The 23,748-nt window shown below is 33.8% G+C and overlaps 1 protein-coding gene across 3 annotated transcripts in view; it reads left to right on the top strand.

The window, feature by feature from the left end:
* The window catches only part of LOC114049668 (protein ELYS-like), a 127,625-nt gene that overhangs the window by 51,134 nt on the left and 52,743 nt on the right, over positions 1–23,748 (top strand). For all 3 annotated transcript variants that reach the window (XM_027870977.1, XM_027870978.1, XM_027870979.1), the window contains exons 7-21: positions 2,291–2,375; positions 3,596–3,746; positions 4,560–4,692; positions 4,810–4,991; positions 5,746–5,807; positions 8,268–8,396; positions 11,302–11,392; positions 11,492–11,581; positions 13,547–13,687; positions 15,967–16,071; positions 17,271–17,364; positions 20,151–20,274; positions 20,429–20,485; positions 21,025–21,171; positions 21,925–22,112. In XM_027870977.1, coding sequence (XP_027726778.1) covers positions 2,291–2,375; positions 3,596–3,746; positions 4,560–4,692; positions 4,810–4,991; positions 5,746–5,807; positions 8,268–8,396; positions 11,302–11,392; positions 11,492–11,581; positions 13,547–13,687; positions 15,967–16,071; positions 17,271–17,364; positions 20,151–20,274; positions 20,429–20,485; positions 21,025–21,171; positions 21,925–22,112 — 1,779 coding nt within the window. The remainder of the gene's footprint in view (positions 1–2,290; positions 2,376–3,595; positions 3,747–4,559; positions 4,693–4,809; positions 4,992–5,745; positions 5,808–8,267; positions 8,397–11,301; positions 11,393–11,491; positions 11,582–13,546; positions 13,688–15,966; positions 16,072–17,270; positions 17,365–20,150; positions 20,275–20,428; positions 20,486–21,024; positions 21,172–21,924; positions 22,113–23,748) is intronic.

Below are 23,748 nucleotides of genomic sequence, written 5' to 3'. Positions count from 1 at the left end.
CTAAATCTATATCCTGTAATTTTCAGAATCTAAACTACAGTGACTCTTATTCCCCTCCCTTCCTCTTTTTTGGGTTATAACCAGTAATTTAATGTCCTTTGTTTTATAAATATACTTCCTTGTACTTATCCATCCCTTACTTTTCTGGAGTGTAGTTAAGAAATAATTTGGGTTAAGTTGGAAAGATTGTGGTGTTATAATAACAAATGTTGCCTACTACAGTTTTTGGAACTTGGATGGATCATTCTTGTATAATCTATTTATGATAAGACATAGTACTTTTTCTCAAAATGTGGGTTGTGGCTTCATCATCCCTCCAAGTGTGGTATTCTGGAGTATTTTCTTGGGAAAGAGTTGTCCTGTGTCCCGTCCCATCCCCTGGGGGGCACATGGTTAGAATGATTCCTTTTTTTTTTTTTTGCCCTGAAAAAGTGATATATATGTGATCATCAGAAAAATCAAGTGCCTGTGTTTGGGGGGGAGATGCTGATTTTTAGTTCGATACATCCTTATGTTCAAGGTAATACTGGTGAGTGTTAATTTATCATTTAAAAGTAACTAAGAAGACTCAATAACTGGCTGCATTTGTAATTTGTTGTTGGGAATGATTACTTGCTACAGGGAATTTTAGAGGTCTGTGGCTGTGAATGAGTGAATACATGAGAAAAAAAAAGACTGCTATATAACTGTTCCCACTTTTTTGTGTCCTTGAAGTATTTTATTCATATAAAACTTGTCTTCCTTAGTTATCTTCTCTGTTGAATAAAAAAAGACTTTCCATTTCCCAAGTGATAAATGGTCACAGGATATGAACAGGCAGTTCTCAGATGAAGAAATTAAAGTTGTCTATAGTCATATGAAAAAATGCTCTAAATCAGTATTGATTAGAGAAATGCAAATCAAAACAACTCTGAGGTAGTACCACATCACACCTATCAGATTGGCCAACATGACAAAACAGGAAAATGATAAATGTTGGAGAAGATGTGGGAAAATTGGAACACTAATGCATTGTTGGTGGAGTAGTGAAATGATCCAACCATTTTGGAGAGCAATTTGGAACTATGACTAAAGGGCTATAAAAATGTGCATACCCTTTGACCCAGCAATAGCACTTCTAGGGCTGTATCCCAGAGAGATCATACAAATGGGAAAAGGACCTACATGTACAAAAATGTTTATAGCAGCCCTTTTTGTTGTGGGAAAGAATTGGAAATTGAGAGGATGCCCATCAATTGGGGAATGGCTGAGCAAGTTGTGGTATGTGAATGTAATGAAATACTATTGTGCTATAAGAAATGATGAATAGGCTGACTTCAGAAAAACCTGGAGATACTTGTATGGTCTGATGCTGAGTGAAATGAGCAGAACCAAGAGAACGTTGTACACAGTAACAGCTAAATTGTGCAATGACTAATATTGATAGACAATTCTTCTTAGCAATACAAGGATCTAAGACATGTCCAAAGGCCTCATAATGGAAAATGCTATCCACAAAGAAGAAAGAACTGTGGAATTTGAATGCAGATTGAAGCATGCTGTTTGCTATTTTTTTTTCTTGTGTTGTGTTTTGTTTCCTCTCTATGATGGTTCCTCCTATTGGTTCTAATTCTTCCTTACAACATCACTAAGGTGAAAATATGTTTAAAAGGAATGTATATATATAGCCTATATCAGATTATGCACTGTCTTGGGAAGGGAGGTGAGGAGGAAGGGGGAGAAAAATTTAAAACTCAAAAGTTTATGGAAGGATTGTTGATAATTCAAAATAAATTAAAAAAAAAAAGACTTTCATTAAAAAGAACAACCACATTTTAGAATAAGAATTTTAAAGTACAACTAGGGTTGTGTGGTTTGTGTTTTTTTTTTTTAATTTAATTTTATATGTTTTTATAGAGCAAATCTGATAACTGCCTTTTGATTTATTCTATAAAACAAACTTTTTTTTTCGTTATTTTTGTTTTTTGTTTTGTTTTTGTGAGGCAATTGGGGTTAAGTGACTTGCCCAGGGTCATGCAGTCTATAAAACAAACTTGACAGAAGCTATGTGCATTTATTTTCTTGTTATTATGTTAACTAAACCATGTAAATAGTTACACTTGTACATTGTTACATTGTTTTTGAAATGTACCAGTTAAAACTAGTTTTTTGGCAGCTCAAGTTTTATCAGTTCATCATATATACAAAATGAAATGTGGTTATTTGTGAAAATTTTATATCAACAATAGTAGAAGCATTTAGTGTATGAAACATGTAAAGTGCTCATAGCTAAATTTTTATGTGGTTTCAGTGAAGGAGACATTTTGAGTTTGCACCTGCTTCAGCTGGCCTTTGGTGATAGAAAGTGCTTGGCATCAGGACAGATCTTATATGAGGTAAAAAAAAAAAATCATGGCAACACATTATCATTATTTGAGGTATCACTCTTCTAAATATTTTTACTTTTTCCATTGAAAAATTAATATATAAAATCAGTGCTTGTTGAGCAACTGTCCCTTATTATAGGGGTAAGAGCACTGGGCTAGGATTCAGGACACTTATGTTCCAGTCTTGTTCAGCCACTAACAAGATGTATGGCCTTGTGCAAGTAATTTTAAGTCCTCTGAGTCTCATTTGCCTACATCACTGGTCAGGTAGCTAATTCCTCATTTTAAAGATTTTTATTTCCTTCTCGGTATGAAATATACTTTGATTATGTATTTCTCAACACAAGCTGTGCATTGTTGATTTTTGAAGTTTTGGTATAAAAGATTGCTTAACAGATTCTGATCTTTTTCTGGGTGCTTTATTTCTGAGAATGAGGAGAATGCTAATGCTAATGTTATTTTATCTGCCTCTGGAAAAGGTCAGTAAGTAGGTTATTCTATAATTCAGACTGGTAGGCATGATCTAGAACAGTCTTTTAGCCAAGTGTCAGTGATGTCCTTCCTCTACCTCAGTCTCAGGCAGTGGGGAGCTCTGAGAGAAACCTTCAATTTCTATGAATCCAGGCCCTTGCCACAACAAATATTCCCTTCCAATTCTAGGGAGTGTCCTATCCTAAGGAATGAAGATAATCCTTGTATCTCCCATTACCCAGATTCTTGCTAGATTGGAAGATTCCGTAATAATCATTTAGACTTTGGAAACCCCTGTATTAAACTTTTATTTTGGCAATACAGGACTAAGCAAGCCACAGTAGCCCAGGTCTGCCTTTTCTGGTAAGTTTTGTGAGTTTCTTCCATGTGACCCATCTCTGCAACCCCCCTAAACAGATGTATCTTTGACTTTAATCATAATTTTGACTTCATTTTAATCTTTTATTTAAATTTAGTATACTTGTATACAAATTTTTAACCATTTTTTTAAGTGATAGTGTTGTTATTCTCTTTGTTAAGAAAAATCCCTTATCAGTTCCTCAGTTGTAGGAAAGTGTCACTATTATATAAAACATTCTTGTACTAAGAGGCAAATTTTTTTTTCATGAATAGTCTAGCAGTATTCTTTTTTTTGTACTTTATGTGTTACTCCCTAGAGTATTAGATATGAGATGAATTTGCTTATGATTTTGAAAACCAACTAAAACTTTAATAATTTATGTGAATGTATGTTTCAGGGGTTAGAATACTGTGAAGAGAGATACAGCCTAGATCTCACAGGTGGTATATCTCCTTTGAGAGGTCAGACTAGCAATACCAAACTCTTGGGATGCCAGAGCATAGAGAAATTTCGAAGCCACATCGACATGAATGAAGGCATGAATGAAGGTTTGTATAATGCCATTATAGTAGTTAGCACATGTTTGATTTGAGATTTATGGCTGGTAGATGAATTCTAGAAATTCTTCTGGAAATTAAACATTATGAGGGCCATTGGGTCTATTAATCTACTCTAACCCCCCAAACCATACAAGAGAAATTGTCCCTGTAGAATGGGACCTGACCAGTGCTCTCATTGAACAACTTAGAGCAATTGCAGATCTGTACCTTTTCTGCAACTTAAAAGTGTTATTAGTGAGTTTTGTAGAACGCTGAAAATATGAACTCTATATAGTTGGAACCACTTAGGAAACATCTTCAGTCATCTGCCCGTAGTTGGGGGATTGACTCTAACCTAGTTGGGAGAAGATCTACCTCTGTCCTTCAAGCTATGTCCTTGGTTCTCTTTGTAAAAATTAAATTTATTATCTTTTCCTTAAACCAGCTTTCCTTCCTAACTTGCTAATTTCTGTTCAGAATGTCACCTTTCTTCTACTCTGCATTTTACAGCTAAAACAGCTCCAGAGGAGAGGAGGGGTTCTAACTTAGCCTAAAGCTGAATGGGTAGTACTTAGCAGAGCTTGAATTTGAAGACATCTGTGAAGTTATTTTATCCTAAGGGCAACAAAAAACCCGGAACCTTTTAGAATTTAAGTGTGATATGGTCAGATGCTGTAGGGAAGCTGTGGTAGAAGAAATGTGGAAAATGGGTTGGAGGAGGAAGAGAATTGCTAATCCCTTAAGTTTAATAAACACTACTTAATGAGAATTGTTAAGATTACTCTGTGTGTGTATATAAAATATGTTGCTTTCCTCCCCCAGTTCTGTCTCCTGACACCAGTGTTTCAGTCTTTAGCTGGCAGGTGAATACATATGGACAAGGAAAGCCATCTACATATTTAGGTCTTTTTGATATAAATCGTTGGTATCATGCACAAATGCCAGATTCTTTAAGGTACGACTACTTTTGTAGTGATTTTTTTAACTTTTCCTTAATTTTGTTTTGTGGTTATCAGGTCAGTAAAATACTCCTCTCCCACCCCCATCCCTCCCTCCCATTTTTATTTTTAAGGCCAGGAGAATTTCTTCATAATTGCTCTTATTTTGCACTGTGGTCATTGGATTCTGTAGTGAGTAAGACTTCTCCAAATTCCATCTTGGATATCTTGGTACATGAAAGAAGTTTGAATCGAGGTGTTCCTCCTTCATACCCACCTCCTGAGCAGTTTTTTAATCCCAGTACTTATAATTTTGGTATGTATTTTGTTAACAACTTATGCCTGTTGGAAAAGTCACTACTGAGTTTAAACATATAAAGTTTCCCTTACTTTATTAATAAGAAGTGAGAAGTTTTCTGGAAAAATTCTCTTACAAACAAAATGTGTGAATTTAGTTCTTTTCAGTTGAATCATATTTCCTTTAGTAAAATACCTTTATGGATATTTTCTTAGCTTCATTGTTTATACCTCACTGAAGATAAAGAGTCAGAGAGTTAAGGAACAAACTAAGTATATAGTTATGATATATGGAATTTATATAGATTTATTTATTTCATATAGAATTACTGATTATTATTCTATCATTATACCTTATGAAGATAAGAGTCAGAGAGTTAAGGAACAAACTAAGTATATAGTTATGATATATAGAATTTATATAGTTTATTTATTTTATATAGAGTTACTGATTATTACACTATCATTACAGGGGAAATATTTCAGATAATTGACTTCATATAGAATAATAGATTTAGAGCTAAAGAAGGGACCTTAGCTACTACCTTACTCTCATTTTACGGTTGAGGACAGTGCGAACCCAGCAAGGTTAAGTGACTTATATAAGTTCGTATGCATAATCCATAGGATTGGTATGCTTTTTACATGAATTTACATAAATTAGATTTTTTTTCTCACCTTTTTTTGTACTTCGCTAAGTCTGTTCTAAAATGTTAAATTTTATGTCATCAAAAATCATTAAAACTTTAAAGTAGCTTTATGTTCCTTTTCAGATGCTACTTGTTTGTTAAACTCAGGAGTTGTTCACTTGACTTGCACTGGCTTTCAGAAGGAGGTAGGTCAATGTTTAGTGCTAAATATGGAGAAATGAGCTTAATGCTTCTGACACTGTTACAGTTATATCTTCTATTACATAGATTATACACTTTTTTATAGAGCTCTTTGATTTACATACAACAGTCCATGGGGCAGGCCATGTGAATATTATCATCATTTGTGTGAAAGGGAGGGCCAAGTAATTTGTGCATAAATCTTGGAGCTAGTAATTAGAGAACCAATATTTGTATTTATCTCTTTAGATTTCAGATGCCATCTATTCTTGACTATACCATAGATATCCCTAAAGAGAAATTAAATAGAAAAGGATATAACTAGGGTTTTAGTTTGAAAGTATAATGCTTCATTTAAACTTTCTTTTTATTAATTAACTTTTTATTTTTATAACCAGGGTTTTAGTTTGAAGGTATCCTGCTTCATTTAAAATTTCTTTTTATTAATTTTTTTTTAAATTTTTACATCACCTTCATTTCTCTATACATATATCCCTCTCTCCTCCCTTTCCCAAAAGAAAGGCTTAACAAAAATCCTTTCAGGAAAACTAACTACTATGTCAGTGATGTTCCATACCCATGATCCCCTACCTTTGCATAGAAGGGATGGACATTTTTTATAAATCTCTTCTCACAGGATGTGTTTGGTCATTAAAATTATCCTGCATTCATTGGCATTTTGTACTTTTTATTCTTAAGATTTACATGGTTGTAGTCAACATGCATATTATTTTCTTAGTTCCACTTAACTTTGCTATGCATCAGTTCATTAAAGCTTCCCACAATCATTTCTTATGGTGCGGTAATATTCCATTTTGGGCAGTAATTGGCACAGTGGGTAGAGTGCTGGGCCTGAAGTCAGGAAGACTCATCTTCCCAAGTTTAAATCTGGCCTTAAGCACTTAATAGCTCTGTGACTCTGGGCAAGTCACTTAACCCTATTTGCCTCAGATTCCTCATCTATAAAATTGAGCTGGAGAAAGATATGACAAACTACTTCAGTATTTTTGCAAAGAAAACACCATACGGATTCACAAAGAGCTAGACACGACTGAATGACTAAACAATAATATTCCATTTTAGTTGTAAGTACTACAGTTTGTCTATCCATTCCCCAGTTGATGGACATATATATACTTTTGTTTTTGTTAACTTTTCTTGAAAAAAATTCTGCTACTGGGGCAGCTATGTGGTGCAGTGGATAGAGCACTGGCCCTGAAGTCAGGAGGGATCTGAGTTCAAATCTGGGCCTCAGACCAAACACTTGACACTTAGTAGCTGTGTGACCCTGAGCAAGTCACTTAACCCCAATTGCCTTAAAAAAAAGAAAGAAAGAAAGAAAAATGCTGCTATAAATATTTTGGTTTTGACTATTGAGAAGTTCAGTCACCTTAACTATTTGGTATTGGCTATAATACCAATAAATAATTCAGTGGAAGGAATAACCTAGTTTAAGGAGGAGGAATTCCCTATTTGACAGTAACCTGCTAGACAAACTGTGAAGCATCCTGTCAGAATTAGATTTATACCAGCATTTTCCAGCATATGCCACAATAAACTCAATGAATACATAACCTAAATATTAAATGTCATATTATCTAAAAAAAAAAATGAGTCCTTTGTAAGTTAGCTTTCTGTGTTATGTCTGGAGGAAGATTCTTAACCAAGCAGATTTGGAACTGAGAGGCACCTCAGAAGCCATCTAGTTAGTGACAGAAGTAGAAGTGATCATAGAAGATAATTAAATGAAATTGGAACGCTTTTACAGGAACAGTATCTTTACAACTAGGATAAGAAAATCTCCTGATTGGGGGGAAAAGTCTTTGCATCAAATGTTCTTGATAAGGGACTGACATATAAAATATATAGACAACTTACGCGAATGTTGAAGACCAAGATCCATTCCTCAATAGTTAAGTGATTTAATGGATATAAACATACTTTTCAAAAGAAGAATTACAAATTGTGTTTTTAATCATATAATTGATTGAAAGATGTAAAGAATATAGGGACCCACACTGCTTATTGTTTGATAACTAAAAAAAATCAGAAAATTTGTTATCCTTGAAGAAGGCTCTTCAAGATATCCTCCATGCATACAACATTCTTTCAGAAATGTAGCAAACTGCAGAAAGTTTATGAGTAGAAAAAAGTAGAATGGTCACACACTATCATTGAAATGTCAAGAGAACACGAGTTTAGTAGATTCACTGAGATGAATTTATTTGAAATAAATGAATGAGTGCCTCACAGAGGAAAAAAGGCATTAATAAGTTGGCATTGAATTCTCTCATCAGTGAGAACAGAGATCATTTGGAGAATTACATTCAAAATGATAAGCAAAATAATAACTGAGTAATTGTTATAGTGGTGAATTTACTGTAAATTGGGTTATTTAAAATGATTGTTGACTAATTACTTAATGTGAGTTATTGCTGAGAACCTATTAAAATTCACTTTTTTAGACCTTGACCTTTTTAAAGAAATCAGGACCATCTTTGAATGAAGCCATTCCTGATGGTTATAATAGATGTCTTGTGGCTGGCCTCCTTTCTCCAAGACTTATTGATGTACAGCCTTCCAGCTTAAGTCAGGTGAGGCTATTAAAATGTCTGTATTTAGTCTTTTTCCTTTTTCTTGTTTGCATCTAACGGTGGTTATTTTGCATGTTGTAAAAGGTCTGACTTGCTATTTCCGAAATAATTCTTGGAAAAAGTACTTTTTGGTTTGAATTATCCATTTATTTGTGACTTAGTGGATAGAATGCAAGGTAACTATGAAAATGTTACAAAAATGTTACAAATTCAGTATAAATCATTATTTTTATTGCAGATAATATAACTGTTCTTACAGAGAAGTCAAATGTGATAAGTAGCAGAAGAATCTAGGAAAATGTTCTAGGAAAGAGGCAGGAGTTTAGTGCAAAGAGAGCCTGCCTCTAAGTTAGGAAGACCTGGTTTCAAGTCCCAATTCTGACCCATACTGACTGGCAAGTTGTAAATGGCCCAGGCAGCTGAAAGTTGCAAAAGAGTTGCCAGCTTGTACTGGTGGAGGAAGGTTTTTGTTTTTTTGTTTGTTTGTTTCCTTTCTTATCTCTTATTTATTTATTTATTTATTTATTCATTCATTCATTCATTCATTTATTTTTAGTTTTCAGCATTCACTTCTATAAGATCTTGAGTTTTCATTTTTCTCTTCCTCCCTTCCCTCCCCACGTCGGCAGGCAATCTGATATAGGCTCTGCATATACATTCATGTTAAGAGTATTTTCACATTAGTTGTGATGTAAAGAAGAATTAGAACTAATAGGAGGAACCGCGAGAAAGAAAAAACAATAAAAGAAAAGGAGAGCAAATGGTATGCTTCCTTCTGCATTCGATTCCATTCTTTCTCTGGATGTGGATAGAATTTTCCATCATGAGTCTTTTGGAGTTGTATTAGATCCTTGCATTGCTGAGAAAAACTAAGTCTATCAAAGTCAGTCATCCCCCAATGTGGCTGTTACTGTGTACAATGTTCTCTTGGTTCTGGCCACTTCACTCAGCATCAGTGCATTTAAGTCTTTCCAGATTTTTTCTGAAGTCTGCCTGTTCATCATTTATTACAGCACAATAGTATTCCATTACATTCATATACGACAACCTGTTCAGCCATTCCCCAATTGATGGACATCCCCTCAATTTCCGATTCTTTGTCACCACAAAAAGAACTGCTATAAATATTTTTGTACACGTGGGTTCTTTTCCCATTTGTGTGATCTCTTTGGGATACAGACCTAGAAGTGGTATTCCTGGGTCAAAGGGTATGTAAAATTTTATAGCTCTCTGTGCATAATTCCAAATTGCTCTCCAGAATGGTTGGATCAGTTCACAACTCAGTCAACAGTGCTGTTTCAGTTTTCCTACATCTTCTCCAACATTTATCATTTTCCTGTTTTGTCATGTTAGCTAATCTTGATAGATGTGATGTGGTACCTTAATTATTTGATTTGCATTTCGTAGAGGGAGTTTTTACGCCAGCATCTTCCTATACTTTACTATATCATAGATTTATTTCCCTCCCTGCCTTCATCCCCTAGTTATTTATAAAATCATTTAAGCCAGGCATTTTCTCGGCACTGGGGATATAAAGACAAAAATGAAATAATTTCTGCTTACTTTAAAAAAAAAAAAGGTATGCTTACTTTTGACATGTTATCAAAACTATTCTACTTGTCCATGCTTCCATCTGAAATTCCTTCTGTTTTCTTTCTTTTCATTTCTGTTTCAGTGGCCCTCCAGTTTTTCCTCTACCTGCTGCTATGACCTGGGGCTTTCTAACCACCTTGTTTCTTTCTCAGAAGGAGCCCTCTGCTCCTGCTGTCTTTGGATATAGAACCTTTGCTTTGGTTGAGGGGCCGTTTTCCTATTGCCAGTGGATATCTGGTTGACTTATTGCACAGTTCTGGTGTGGAAGATGTCTTTTAATGTAGTTTTTTTAATTGGATTTCCTAATAAATTATTCAGTCTGGTATGAATGTCAGGAGTTTGGTGGAATAGATGTTGGTGACCTGGGCATCCCGTCTTCCCAAATCAGGCAGCCCACTTGGTTTTTTGGAGAAGAGCCTTCTCCAAGGGTATTGAATTCTCTGTTTTGTTGTTTGGTTTTTTTTTGTACCTTACCAAAGGCATGTGATAAAACCGTTTTTTCTTCCAATCAGAAGATTCTTTTATCCTAGTAGACTCCCTTTGTTCTTTCTTTCTATTATAGTCTTTTTATTCTTCACAGAAGGATTGGTATTTAAAAGGTATTCTAGTGTTTAGTTAATTCTGCGACCGTTTTTGTGTTCATCTCATAGTTGACCTTTTAGAAAAGACATTTCATGGAAGTAGTAGTAGCAAGAGAGATAGATAGTGGCTGAAGAATTAAGATGGAAACATCTCAAGAGATGAGAGTAGCTTTGAATAAAAGCAAGGTTAATGAATGAGTATTGTTTTACTTTGAATTATTTGTGACAGATATAAAATGATACCTTTTTTTTTTTTTTAAAGAAACTTTTGGCTGCTTCTGGTGCTTCTTGTCATAAGTTAATAAATACCCTAAATACTCAATATTCTAGTAGTTATCTTTGGGTTCATTGGATCTGTTCTGGAGGAACGGAAGATAATTTCTAAGGCTTTTTTGGATCTTCCAACTTACTTTATAAAGGTATGAGGGACAGGAGTTGGAAGAAAACAAGCTTACTCCACTAATTTATTCTGGGACTTAAAGGACCAGTGGTGTGAGGTGGAAGGAAATCTAGAAATCTGTAAATCCCACTAGGAATTGGGCCTTCCTTGAGAATATCCATTGTCATTATTTAGTAAAGACTCTTGATTGACTTCATACAGGTTCTAAGCACTTTTACATTGATAGGCAACTTACCCTAAATTGTTGTATTACAAACTATGCATTTTTACCTTTGTCAGTGATTTCAACATCCTGAGTTTGTTTTTTTGTTTGTTTTTTAACATTGTTTAGGAAGAACAGTTAGAAGCTATATTGTCAGCAGCTGTTCACACCAGCTCCTTGGGACTCCTAACTGGATGCATCAAAAGATGGACAACAGAAGGTAAAGCTTTTTACTTTTGAAATTAATGTTCTTTTTGTATTTTAAAAGGAATACATTAATGGTGTGTCGTTCCCCCCCCGCCCCTTTTTTTTTAACAAGAACAACCAAGTTCTGCTGTTAATTTGCGCTTTGTTCTCGAGTGGACATGGAATAAAGTGGTTTTTACAAAAGAAGAATTTGATCGAATGTGTAAGTATTCTAAGTATTCTTAGACTAGAGTTGGGGCAGAATTTAGGGTCCAATTTGAAAATACTGGGTCCTAAGAATTCATTACTCTAGAGTCTGACATGTCTTGTAATTTGAAAAAAGAAAAACTATCAGAGAAAAAAAGTTCTTTTGTGTCACATTTACCTTTTAAAATAAAGTGAAATAAAAAATAAAGTGAAGTTTTATTTTGTTAGTAAAATTAAGCTCCTTGAGAGGACAGGAACTATTTTGTTGTCTTTATTTATAATCCTGTTGCCATTGCAGAGTAGCTCCATAATACATTATTCTTGCTTGCTTGCTTATGATAACTTTCAAAATATCCTTTCAGGTTAGTGGATCAAGTCTGAAGTGTTTAGAAATTATATGACAGTACCCTCCCCCTTGTGTTTATATTTCTCATAGATGCCTAAATAGAGGGTAGAAAGGTAGCGGATCATATATTGAGAACTAGAAGGGACCTAGTTATGCTCCATGGGAAATGTTAAAACACTAACAGCTATTTTAATCACCTTTTATCGATTAAAAATATGGTAAATAGTTAAAGTTAAAAGTTAGTTAAATGAATTCTGTTGTCTATAGTTACTAAAAATATAGTCACCAAGATACATTTTAGAAACTGTGACTTATGTTGAAATTGTTTAAATTATATTGCCACAGAAGTAATTGGCATTCTTTATACAGAAGCTGTGTTCCTGTTACTCTGTCTCTGTAACTTATAGCAGTAAGATAAAACAGTGTAGTGAACAGGACTTGAACCTCAAACATCTCAGTTAGAATCTGAGTACTGATATTTACTTGCTCTGTAACTTTAGGCAAGTCACTTAGTACATATTTTTTCCACAGATTTCTCAGTTTGAAAATGAAGACAATTTTCCTATTATCCCCTTCATAGTCTTTTGGGTGTTTCTTTTTGTTTTGATGAGGAATGCAGCTTGTAAAATAAAAGTACTATACTGAGTAGTAACTTTTTTAAATTATCTAACGCCTGTTGTACATTAACAATTAAGTGAATGTTCCATGTTTTTGGGAAATTGTTAAATTAACCCATGACTTAGAATGGTATTGAGTAGATACTAATAAGTAAAACTAGGTTATTTTATACTGATAACAATAAAATTTAATAAATTGAGAAACATCTATAATATATTTTTGTTACATCAAAGACACTGTTTCTTAGAATGACCTTTAGTTTTAGATTCTTACCCACTGATTTGAATTCCCAAACTTGATGATCTTCTCTAAGAAGAGAGCTCTTTGCACTCGTCTTCCTTCTCTCTGACAGACTCACATGACCAAGGACTCAGTATGCCCTCAATAGAGTCTAGTTCATTGCAACCATTTATGGTTACAGCCACAGTAGTGCCTAGGTTCCTTCAAATGAGGTCAGGAAAGAGCTAGATGCCTGGAGAAGTAGTTTATCACCTGGATGTAGAATCAGTTTGTGAATTCTAAGCTACTCATTCTGTTCTTGTCCATCCCTCTATAAAGCATATTTGGCCATACTTATACTTTGAGAACACTGTCCTGTTACAGAAATGTTGATGGCTTCAGAGAAAGGAATTAAAATAGTGATGTCATCAAAAAGAGATAGCTGTTTTACAGCAGCCGAGTGGTGGGCTTGGAGTGCCTGACCTGTAGTCAGGAAGACCAATGTTTCAGGTGCTCCCTAACTGTGTGAGCCTGGACGAATCACCTGAACTCCTCTTGGCCTGGGTTTCTTCATCTGTAAAATGAAGGGGTGAACTAAATGACCTCAGAGATCTCATCCAGCTCTTTATATATAATTCTATAATAGCCCTGGATATAAGATCTTGGTCATAAATTTTACAACTGTGATTTTTTTTCCATTTGTCAAAATTGATGTCAAATTGACTTTGTGATACTTAAATTTGCTAACTCTACTAATTTATTGTGTTTAAGCCAATTGTATTATATTACCCTCAACAGGTGCTTCATTATTTGATGGTTCTTGTCATTTCATTGATCCACAAACTATCCAGTCTCTTCAGCAATGTCAGTTGCTTCTTAGCAACCTTAGCACAGTCTTAAACTGCTTTTTATCAGAGGCTCAAGAGCTCACTGAGAGAGGTTTGTTCATTATTTTTTTTCTTCTGGAAAGTTTTTTAACTGCAATATCGTGATCCTTGGAAAAGATCATATTTTGTTTCTTAGGCTACAGTGTATTTAAGGGGGAAAATATAGAAAATAAGCCACTAGCATGAATTGTCTTGTTTTTTCCAAGCTTTTTTTGCTTACTGCATAGTATTATTCTTGGTTATGGGGAATCAGCATGTTACAGGTTAATTGATTCTCCACATACATTTGATTGTAAGCATATCTCGGATAACCAATGGTTTAAATGAAGATAAAAAGATTGGTGACTTTTGATAGCCTCAGTTGAAGGCAATCTGTAAGAGTTTTATTGTATTGATTTATATTAGAATATTATGACGGAATTGTTAAAGGGGAAAGTGACATCAGAAAACTCCTGACTTGATAAGTTCTGTGGAATATGGCCTCTTTCATTTTATGAATGTGTGGGCATATTCAGAAGCTGTTATCTTTGTTTCTAATATATAGTGGGGGGAGGGGGGAGGGGGGGAACAATTCCAAATAGCAGAAGGCTACAAATAGACATTTTTTTTAAACAGACCATTTTCTAAGATGCGTTACATCTTCTAAGATGGTAGTGAATGAAATTGAATTCCCACATGTCCTAAATGTCTACTTGTGCTTCAAACCCCCCACTCCAGCCCTCTCACCCTGGCTTCTTTCAATAAATTTTTATTGATATCCTTTATTTCTCCCCGTATTCCTCTCCTCTCCTCCGATAGTCATTCTTCCTAGCAACAAATACATTTTTAAAAATAATTTTTTTCCCCCAATTACATGTAAAAGAATTTGTTTTGTTTTTTTAATTTTGAGTTCCAAATTCTATCCTTCCCTTCCTTCCCCCTTCTCTGAAATGGTTAGCAACCTAATACAGGATATACCTGTGCAATCATGTAAGACATTTCCATATTAGTCATTTTGTGAAAGAAAACTAAGCAAAAAAAAAAGAAAGAGAAAAATAGTATGCTTTGCTCTGTATTCAGACTCCAGCAGTTCTTTCTCTGGAAGCAGATAACATTTTTCATTGAGTCCTTTGGGATTGTCTTGAATCATTTATTGCTGAGAATAGCTAAGTCATTCACAGTTCTTCATCATACAATATTCTTGTTACTATGTACAGTCTTCAGCTCACTTCACTCTGCATCAGTTCATGTAAACCCAGGTTTTTCTGAAATCATTCTGCTCATCATTTCTTTTAGCACAATAGTATTCCATTATTACCATAATACCACAACTTGTTCAGCCATTTCCCAATTTATGGGCATCCCCTCAGTTTCAAATTCTTAGCCACCACAGAAAGAGCCACTATAAGTACCCTTGGGCAAATAGGTCCTCCCCCCCCCCTTTTTTTAAAAGCAGTTGGGGTTAAGTGATTTGCCCAGGGTCACACAGCTAGTGTCAAGTCTTTGGTCTGAGGTCATATTTGAACTCAGGACCTCCTGACTTCAGAGCCGGTGCTCTGTGTACTGCGCCACCTAGCTGCTTCCCCCCTCCCCTATTTTTAAAAAATCTCTTTGGGATATAGACTTAGTAGTGGTATTACTTGATCAGTTTTATAGCCTTATGGGCATAGTTTCAAATTACTCTTCAGAATGAAAACAAATACATTTTAAGAAAAATAGAGAAGTTGTTCAGCAAAATGAACAACTTATTGAAAGAAGTCTGGAAATATATGTAATGTTCTACCCATGTGAAATTGTCTCTCAGCAAAATCAGTGGGAGGAGGGCTCATCTTATCTCTTGTTTAGAGCTATTCTTACTTCTTGTGTTTCTGCAACATTAGCTTTTGATTTCTTTGAGATGGTCATTTTTCCATTTACATTGTTGTAGTCTTTGGGTACGTTGTTTTACTTTTGACTCTGCTTACTCACTTTGCATCTGGTCATGTCTTTCTGTACTTGTCTGTATGCATCATATTCATTGTTTTTCACAGCACTATCATCTATTTAGAAGTTTCATTCTGTGAGATTTAAGCAATATCCCATATCCTTGATTTACTGAAGTATTTGTCCATGACTGGCTTCGCTGATTTAGGATATTGTTTTCGACATAGTTTATCCTTATCACATGTTAGGTAAAACACATGCCAAAATAGCTTGTTTTGTTCTGTTTTGTTTTTTGGGTTTTTTGTTTGTTTTTTGTTGTTGTTTGTTTTCAAAAGCATATAATCATTTAGGTTGAGTGTTTGAGAATTTTAGTATGATCAACCACATTAACCACTAAATAAGTATTTTTTGATGACCCTATCTTTACAGGTCTGGTGGATTTAACCAATAAGCAAATGGTTACTAATCTTATCTCTCAATATGCACAAGTGGTTCTTTGGTTTTCACGTTCTGGTCTCTTACCAGAAGGTTTAGGTAAGATTTTTTTTATACAGTTATTCAGTAATTATTAAGTTAATAAGCTTATGTACACTTAAGATAATGCAGCATGTAATATGTTAACTTAAAACTATTTGTTTAAATAATGTGCTCTTACAGAAAGAAAGTGGATTTGAAAATTGGTACCAAGTGAACTATCTTTTAGCATTAGTACAGGGTAATGAAAAGAACCTTGGAATAGAGTTCAGTTTTGGATTCTGACCTTGACTTTGATAATTACTTATTCTAAATAAGTCACTTAACTTATTTGAATCTGTTTCCTTATTTGTCAGATGATTAAAAAAAACAAACCATGCACTGCCTACCTCACAAGCCTGGTGTGGATTGTCATTATTATTATGACAAGTCATAGAAAATAATATAGGCCTTTTTATATGATTTTTTAATCTTTATATCTCTGCATTAAGAGTTCCTATGTGAGATCATTAGTATTGGCAAGTATGTAAATTCGCTTTCTGTCACATACTAGCTGGGCAATATTGGGTGAACCTTCTTTCAATTCAGTTTTTTCATCTGTAAAAATGAGGGGTTGGATTGGGTGATGGAATCTATACGCCTGGGATTGAATACTTATGGTTTGTGAATCAGAGTGGTTAAATTTTACACTAAACATAAAACACAAATACTCTTTTCTGGACATGCACTAATATAAAGATAACATTAACATTTTCTTAACAGGTTTTCCAAGTGCCATTGAAAGTTTTCCATTTGTACTGACTAACCCTACTCCTCCCACCCCCTATTTGAAAGGCTTGTTAAATTGCAGTTACATTGCTAAGTGCTTCTGTTGTTATATTTGTTCACAATTACTTTTTTCTGACTAATTGTTTTCATTTTTATTTTATAAACTAAAAATATTTATGAGTTGGGGAACATTTTGAGGGTCTTGTTGCTTTCAAATTGTTATTTTCTGCTCTAGGGGTTGGGGAACCAGATTTACAGTGCTTTAAAATAAATTATTCTGTAAGTTTTTATGCTATGTTTAATTTCATCTTTGGACATTTACATAGAAAAGCACTTACAGAATTCCTTTATTCCTTAAAATGATCTATGAAATGCATGAAGTAAAAATTTTAGTAAAATTATAGGTGAATATTGTTCTTAAGTAGAATACCTATAGTTTGGATTTTGTAGAAATATTACCTTTTTAAAAAATTACTTTTAAAAAAATCTAGATGATCCTATGCAGTTGTCAAGATTATGGTACAACTACCCTGTAATTCAGAGCTACTACACAAGTCATCGACAGAAGCTTCAGCATCTGGCAAGGTACATTTCATTCAGGAAAATTTTTCCAAAATTATTGCTAAAATTCAGTCACCACTGATAGCTCATGTAATGATTCAGCATGTTATTAAATATTAAAGCTTGTTTTTGGGGAAGGATTTTAATTTTGTCACCAATGTTAATAAGTTATAGAGTTAGAAGAGATATTAAATTATTTTATCCTACCCCTTTTTCATTTTGCGTATGAGAAAATTGAGACATAGATGGTAAACAGTTTGCCCAGGGTTACATGTCTAACTAGTGTTCAGTCTTTCCTAAGCCTCCCAAATGGTGGTTCCAGTCCTTTCCCTATCAAACTTCCTTGTATTTGAGGCAGGGTGAGGAGGTGGGTGGGTGTGGGTATGTGTCCCTGTTAAGTACTTCTTATTTACCCCATTTTAACCGTAAGCTCATTTTGAGTAGGGATTATTTTATTCATTGTACCTGTATCTCCATTGCCTAACGTGTACCTGGCATGTAGTATTTGCTGAATATATACTTGTTGATTGATAATGACCAGGAGTGGAAGATTCTCAGGCCTTCTGAATCATAGCCCAATCCCCTCTTCACTATACAGATGTGTTTTTAATATCCTATTGTATGGCTAAATTTGCTTTTTTGTAATGAGACTGTATATAACACTTTATTTCACAGAGACCAGAGGAATTTTTCAATTACTGTGATAGATGATTTGTGGTGGTTGTTTATGAGAGGCATAATATTAAATGGAAGTCTTTTTAAGCATACTTCAGTAGCTACCATATCAAAAAAGAAGGAAATAAAGGATAGAAGCATCTACAAAAGATTTTAACTATTAGTACTTAAAAATGAAGTACCTTTTAGAACCACTTCTTTAAAGATTAACAAAGATTATCTATTAAACTTAAAAAGGTAATAATGGAGTTTTACCCAGTGTTTCCTTCTGCCACAAATGAGCACCCAAACAAAACAAAAAAAAAATCAGACCAAGTGGATTTGCAAACATATTTTATATATCAAACCATAAAAGAAAGTTAATACCAATAGTAGATAAATTGAAAAAAATAGAAGAGGTCCTACTACATTCTTTCTTTGATACAATCATAATCTTGATGCCTAGAATATAAAAAGAAAACTATAGACCAATATCCTTAATGAATATCCATGCCAGAATTTTGAATAAAATATTAGCAAAGTTGACCATGTTTACGTTCAGTTTACACCAGGAACGCAGGGTTGCTTAAATAATAGGAAAACTGTCAACATAACAAGAGCACATAAATAACAAAAACAACAAAAAAACATGTGATTTTTATCAGTAGATGTAGCAGAGTCTTTTGAGAAAATAACATGCATTCATATTTAAAAAAAATCACCAGAAAGCATGGAAATAGATGGATTTTTTTCTTAACATGATAAGTGAATCTATCTAAAACTAAGAGCTAGCATATTCCCTGTATGGGGAAAAATTAGATGGCTTTCTGATGAAATTGGATAAAGCATAGTTGTCATCATCATTATTGTTTGATAGCTACAGAGATAAGCCAAGAAAAAGAAATTGAGGAAATAATACATAGGCAAAAAGAAGACAAAATTATCTTTTTGTAGATGATATGATAGTTTGCTTAAAGAATACTGGAGTCAGTTTAAAAAGTAATTAAAAGAATAACTTCAGCAAAATTGTAGGATAGAAGATAGACACAAATAAATCATGAGCATTTCTCTATATTAGCAATGAAACCCAGCAGGAAGAGATTTAAAGTAACTTTAGAATGTGTAAGTTACTTGAGAGTTTACCTGTGAACTATATGAATTACAACTACAAAATTTTAATTTACTTGTTCAGTGCCATAGTAATCAGACTACTGAGTGATTATTTTAGAGAGCTAGAAAAAATAATAATGAAATTCATCTGACTATCATTAGATTATAAGCTTCATGATGGCAAGGACTGTCTTTTGCCTCTTTTTGTGTCCCTGGGGCTTAGCACAAAGGGGCACCAATGCCAAATCTCAAACTATACTACAAAGTGGTAATCATCAAAACAATTTGGTATTGGTTAAGAAATAAAGAGTTAAATTAGTGGAATACATTAGGTACACAATATACAGAAGCAAATGAACTCAGTTGCATAGTGTTCAATAAACTTAGGAAAACTCAAAAACCACAGTTACTGGGGGAAGACTCAGTATTCAACAAAAATTCCTGGGAAAATTAAAAAGCAGTTTGGCAGAAACTAGATGTTTTCACGTTGTTTATCAGGAAAAACTCCAAATGGATATATGACTTACATGCAAAAAGTAACTTGCTAAGTTAGAGGAGCTAGTCTAGGAATAAATTATGTTTTTTATATACACATATATATATATATAAATTACATAATAAATTCACATATATGGATAGAAGAATTCCTGACCAAAAAAGGTATAGGGAAGATCAGAAGATACATTGGTTACTTTGATTACATAAAATTAATGGTACTACAGAAGCAGGCAAATGAGCAGAAAAAACCTTGCAGCAGATTTCTCTAATAAAGGTCTTAAATTTTGTGATACATAGGAAACTGATTCAAATTTATAAGAATAAGAAAACCTTAGGCATTACTTGCAATGACCGTATTCACCATAAGGCCCCTACACCTTTAATTGCTGTTTTCAGAGCTGGAGAAATTCTGGAGCCTATATCTAGAACCTGTGTTCCTGAAACATTTTGACAGGTTTCAGTATAGTTAATAACTGTGTACCTGAGTGTTAATAATTTGATTGAAGACTGTGATAACTAACAGTCTTTTTATGTTGTCCTTGTTTCAGAGGGAAGTGGAACTCTGACTGTTTGATGATTGATGGAATGCTTTCCCACTTAGGGGATCGAATTGAGAAGTTGTGGCAACGGGATGAAGGAGGCACCGGAAAATATCCTCCTGCTAGCCTCCATGTAGGTTTTGCAATATTTTTTTTAGTGCTTAATAGAACAGTGCCTGTGATATAGGAATAAATTTCCTGTGCCTAGACATTGGACTGGGAAAAAAGAGAAAGCATTGGTGGTTGTGAGAGATAACACTAAAACTTTTTCCCCCTTTATTTTATAGGCACTTCTTGATGTATACCTACTGGAAAATGTTGATGAAACAAATAAACATGCTATTGTATCCTTTTAAATGTTATTTAATGTTATAGATCACCAACTGTGTCTTAAGCATGGCACACAACATGAAGTAACACGTTTTTGAACAGGAAATTGTAAGCCACAGTGACTTCAAGAACCTATTTGTGTACTGGTAAGGAAGGTACTTTTCCTAGAAAGGAAAGTCTTCAGATTTAGTTAGCATTGCTTGACTAGACAAACAGAATTTGATATATACATATTTCTCTCTTACATTTCTTAAGCCAGTTAACATCAGGAAGATGCTAAATTATGCTTTACTTTAACTCCTCTATTTTACTACTCCATACATCTGGGAAAGAGTAGAGGCAGAGCATTAATAACCATACATACTCCTGCTATAAAGAAGATCAGTAACTTACTTTAGATCCAGCTATGATGGGTTTCTGAACCAATAAAAATACTTCCTTAAAAAGTAGTACCTTTCCAAGCCTATGTGGTACTGCTTTCTGCTAATAGCTACACTAAGGACATGTAGGAAATTTCCATTTTTATGTTTTCAGCCTTAATCAGGATTTCAAGACCATTTATTTGCTGCTTGATATCATATATTGTTTTCCAAATAAAACAGATACTACAATTGAATCTTTTCCAACTGCCTTTGCAATCCCTTGGGGTCTGGTTAAACTTATTCAAGGTTTTTGGCTTATAGATCATAATGACTGTGAGGTAGGTATATCATTTTCTTCATTCAGGTTACCTGAAATTAAATTTCTGGAAAATTAGATACAATCACTAAACAGATTACAATGAGATAAACTGCTTGTATTGCTTGATAATCACTGATGTAGGAATAGGTGGAAATTCACTAAGTTTTCAATATATTTAAATCATGAAAATGTCATATTCAGCATAATAAAAAATTAATGTAACATTCTCCTGCAGCTTTTCTGTTGAGTTTAGACTATTTTGTCTTGAAGCTGTGGCTCAGAAAACCGGTCCCTCAAGCACATGCATGCACACATAAATGATTATAGGTTTATTGCTTTATTTAGATTTTTAAAATACCTTTTAGAAGGTACTCCTGCCCCACCTCCTCCCCCATCTATCATTTGACTAAGAATTAGATAAAATAAGAATTTAAAAATTGTAGTGCTTATTTAGCACGTGAAGGTGGAAATGTTAACTTTCTCAATAAAGAACAGGATAGATTCTTGAACTATGTATTTAACACAAATGTTAGAGACTTATTTAAGCTGCATTTATCACAACTGAGCTAATATGGACAGTAAGCTGATTTGGGAGGGGAATGCAAACAATTTATATTTTCCATTGTGATTTAGTAGCCCTTTTTTCTTAAAGATTTAAGATTAACTACTTGCATTACTTTTAATATTGCCATAGTGTTTGTTTTAAGATACCTTCCCTTGATAATCTTGAATATTTTAAATTAATAAGAACTTTTCTGTTTCATTTTTACAGAGTGCTTTGGATCTCTTATTTCATCCAGCTACAATAAAGTCTATGACATGGCAACATACAAAGATTATTCAGGCCTTCATGTGCCAAGGTGAACATAGACTAGCCCTTAGATACATTCAAACAGTGAAACCATCTGTGTCAAGCAGCAATGAGGTTATGCTTCACCTCACCGTTTTGCTTTTTAACAGGTAAGTAGCAAAAGTATTTTTCATTTAAAGGTAGAGTTAGAGGAAACAGTGAAGTGTATAATTGAAAAATCATTTCTGTGTTGTTTGACCTGCATTAGATGATCCTGTTGTGAAATTTAAAGCTTTATATTTATATTTTGCTTAATCTGCAAAATTAGTTCACATTTCACGAATGCTCACTAATTGGTGAAATGGGTACAAGGAGCATTATTGATGCAAGGGAAGACTATCTTGGAATAAACCGTAGCGTGAATAATCAAGAGTTGACTATGTTTTAATTATGATTGGGTGTTTTGAAGGAATGAAATTCTTTACATTTCATCTTTGGTTGTGAATTGATCATATCATACCTTTTCTCTTACTAGTATTAGTTATTTAATCATGACATTTTTCTGTTTTTATAAATTTTCATTTTATCCTCATTTAAACTTAGCTGAAGGAGCAGATGCCAATTAATTGATCTGTTATATCAAGTTTAGATATAAGGAGCTCTTGAACATTTCTTCATTTCTTTGCGGTATTCCTTTCTTCCATTGACCATAGTTCATTCACAGTTTTTGTGAATGTATATATAGTAACATTGAAAATGATTGCTGTGGTTGGGAGCTTTGATGGAAAGGTTGAAATTTTCTGATTATATGAGTTTTTATTCATTTGTGTAATAAAACTGCACAGGGCAAAATCACAGTGCAGCTGTGTATGTCTTGTCTTTGGACCTTTTAATTGTGCACGTTTCTATTTGTTGCTCAATTATGAATTTTTTTTAAAAAGAACATTTCCTTTACTTATCACTGATCAAATGACCAGATTATTAATCACATTGCCAATGCCCCTGAAAAGAGGCCTCATAAAAAATACAAAGATGTGAAATTATCTTTGATTACTAAATCAGAATCAATCTGCCCTAAAGCTTTTGCCAAAATTTGATCCCGGTAAGATATTTGCAGAATTGCATGAGAAATGATGGGTATTGGAAAAATAATTGAAATAGAAATAAGAATCTAGAGATAGCCTGGATTAAACATTTTTATTTAGAGAGTAGCAATCTGGCCTGATTTTTGGTAGCCAGGTATCATTGTTACTGCCTTTCTCCTTTATGAGAGATTACTGAAGTACTTCTGTTTCATCCTGTTTTTATTTTCTAGGGTCGGAACTTACTCACTGTCATTTCATAGTAACTGGCAAACCATTTCTGAAAAATTGCTGACCTAACCCCTACTTTACATTATTTATTTTTAGTTGCCTCACACTATGCCTGCGTCCTAGATAGACTCTATTGTCTTTTTTCCAAGATACTATATAGAAAAATTACAAATTTACAATATGTAAACCTGCTTATTATTATGGAATCTAAAAATTCCTCAATTATTTGGTACCCTTAACCAGCACAGTAGCAAAAAAGCTAAACACTTAAAATGGCTAGTCTTTCTGTTGTTACAAAGTGGTGTTTAAAGGCAATATCCTAAAGCCCCCAAGATGGCACTTGTTAATTCAGCAAATAAATAAGCACACTATTCTATTGGTAGGGCCACAGAGTTAAATAAGATACTTTTTTTTCCCTCTAGGAGTTAACAGTTTTATAAGAGAGGTTAAGACATGTTAAGTTACATCAAAGTACAAAGTGCCTTAAGATAAA

The sequence above is a fragment of the Vombatus ursinus genome, unplaced genomic scaffold (genome assembly GCF_900497805.2).
Source record: "Vombatus ursinus unplaced genomic scaffold, bare-nosed wombat genome assembly UNPS02014798.1, whole genome shotgun sequence".
NCBI lineage: Eukaryota > Metazoa > Chordata > Mammalia > Diprotodontia > Vombatidae > Vombatus > Vombatus ursinus.
This window is presented reverse-complemented; position numbering and strand designations above follow the sequence as displayed.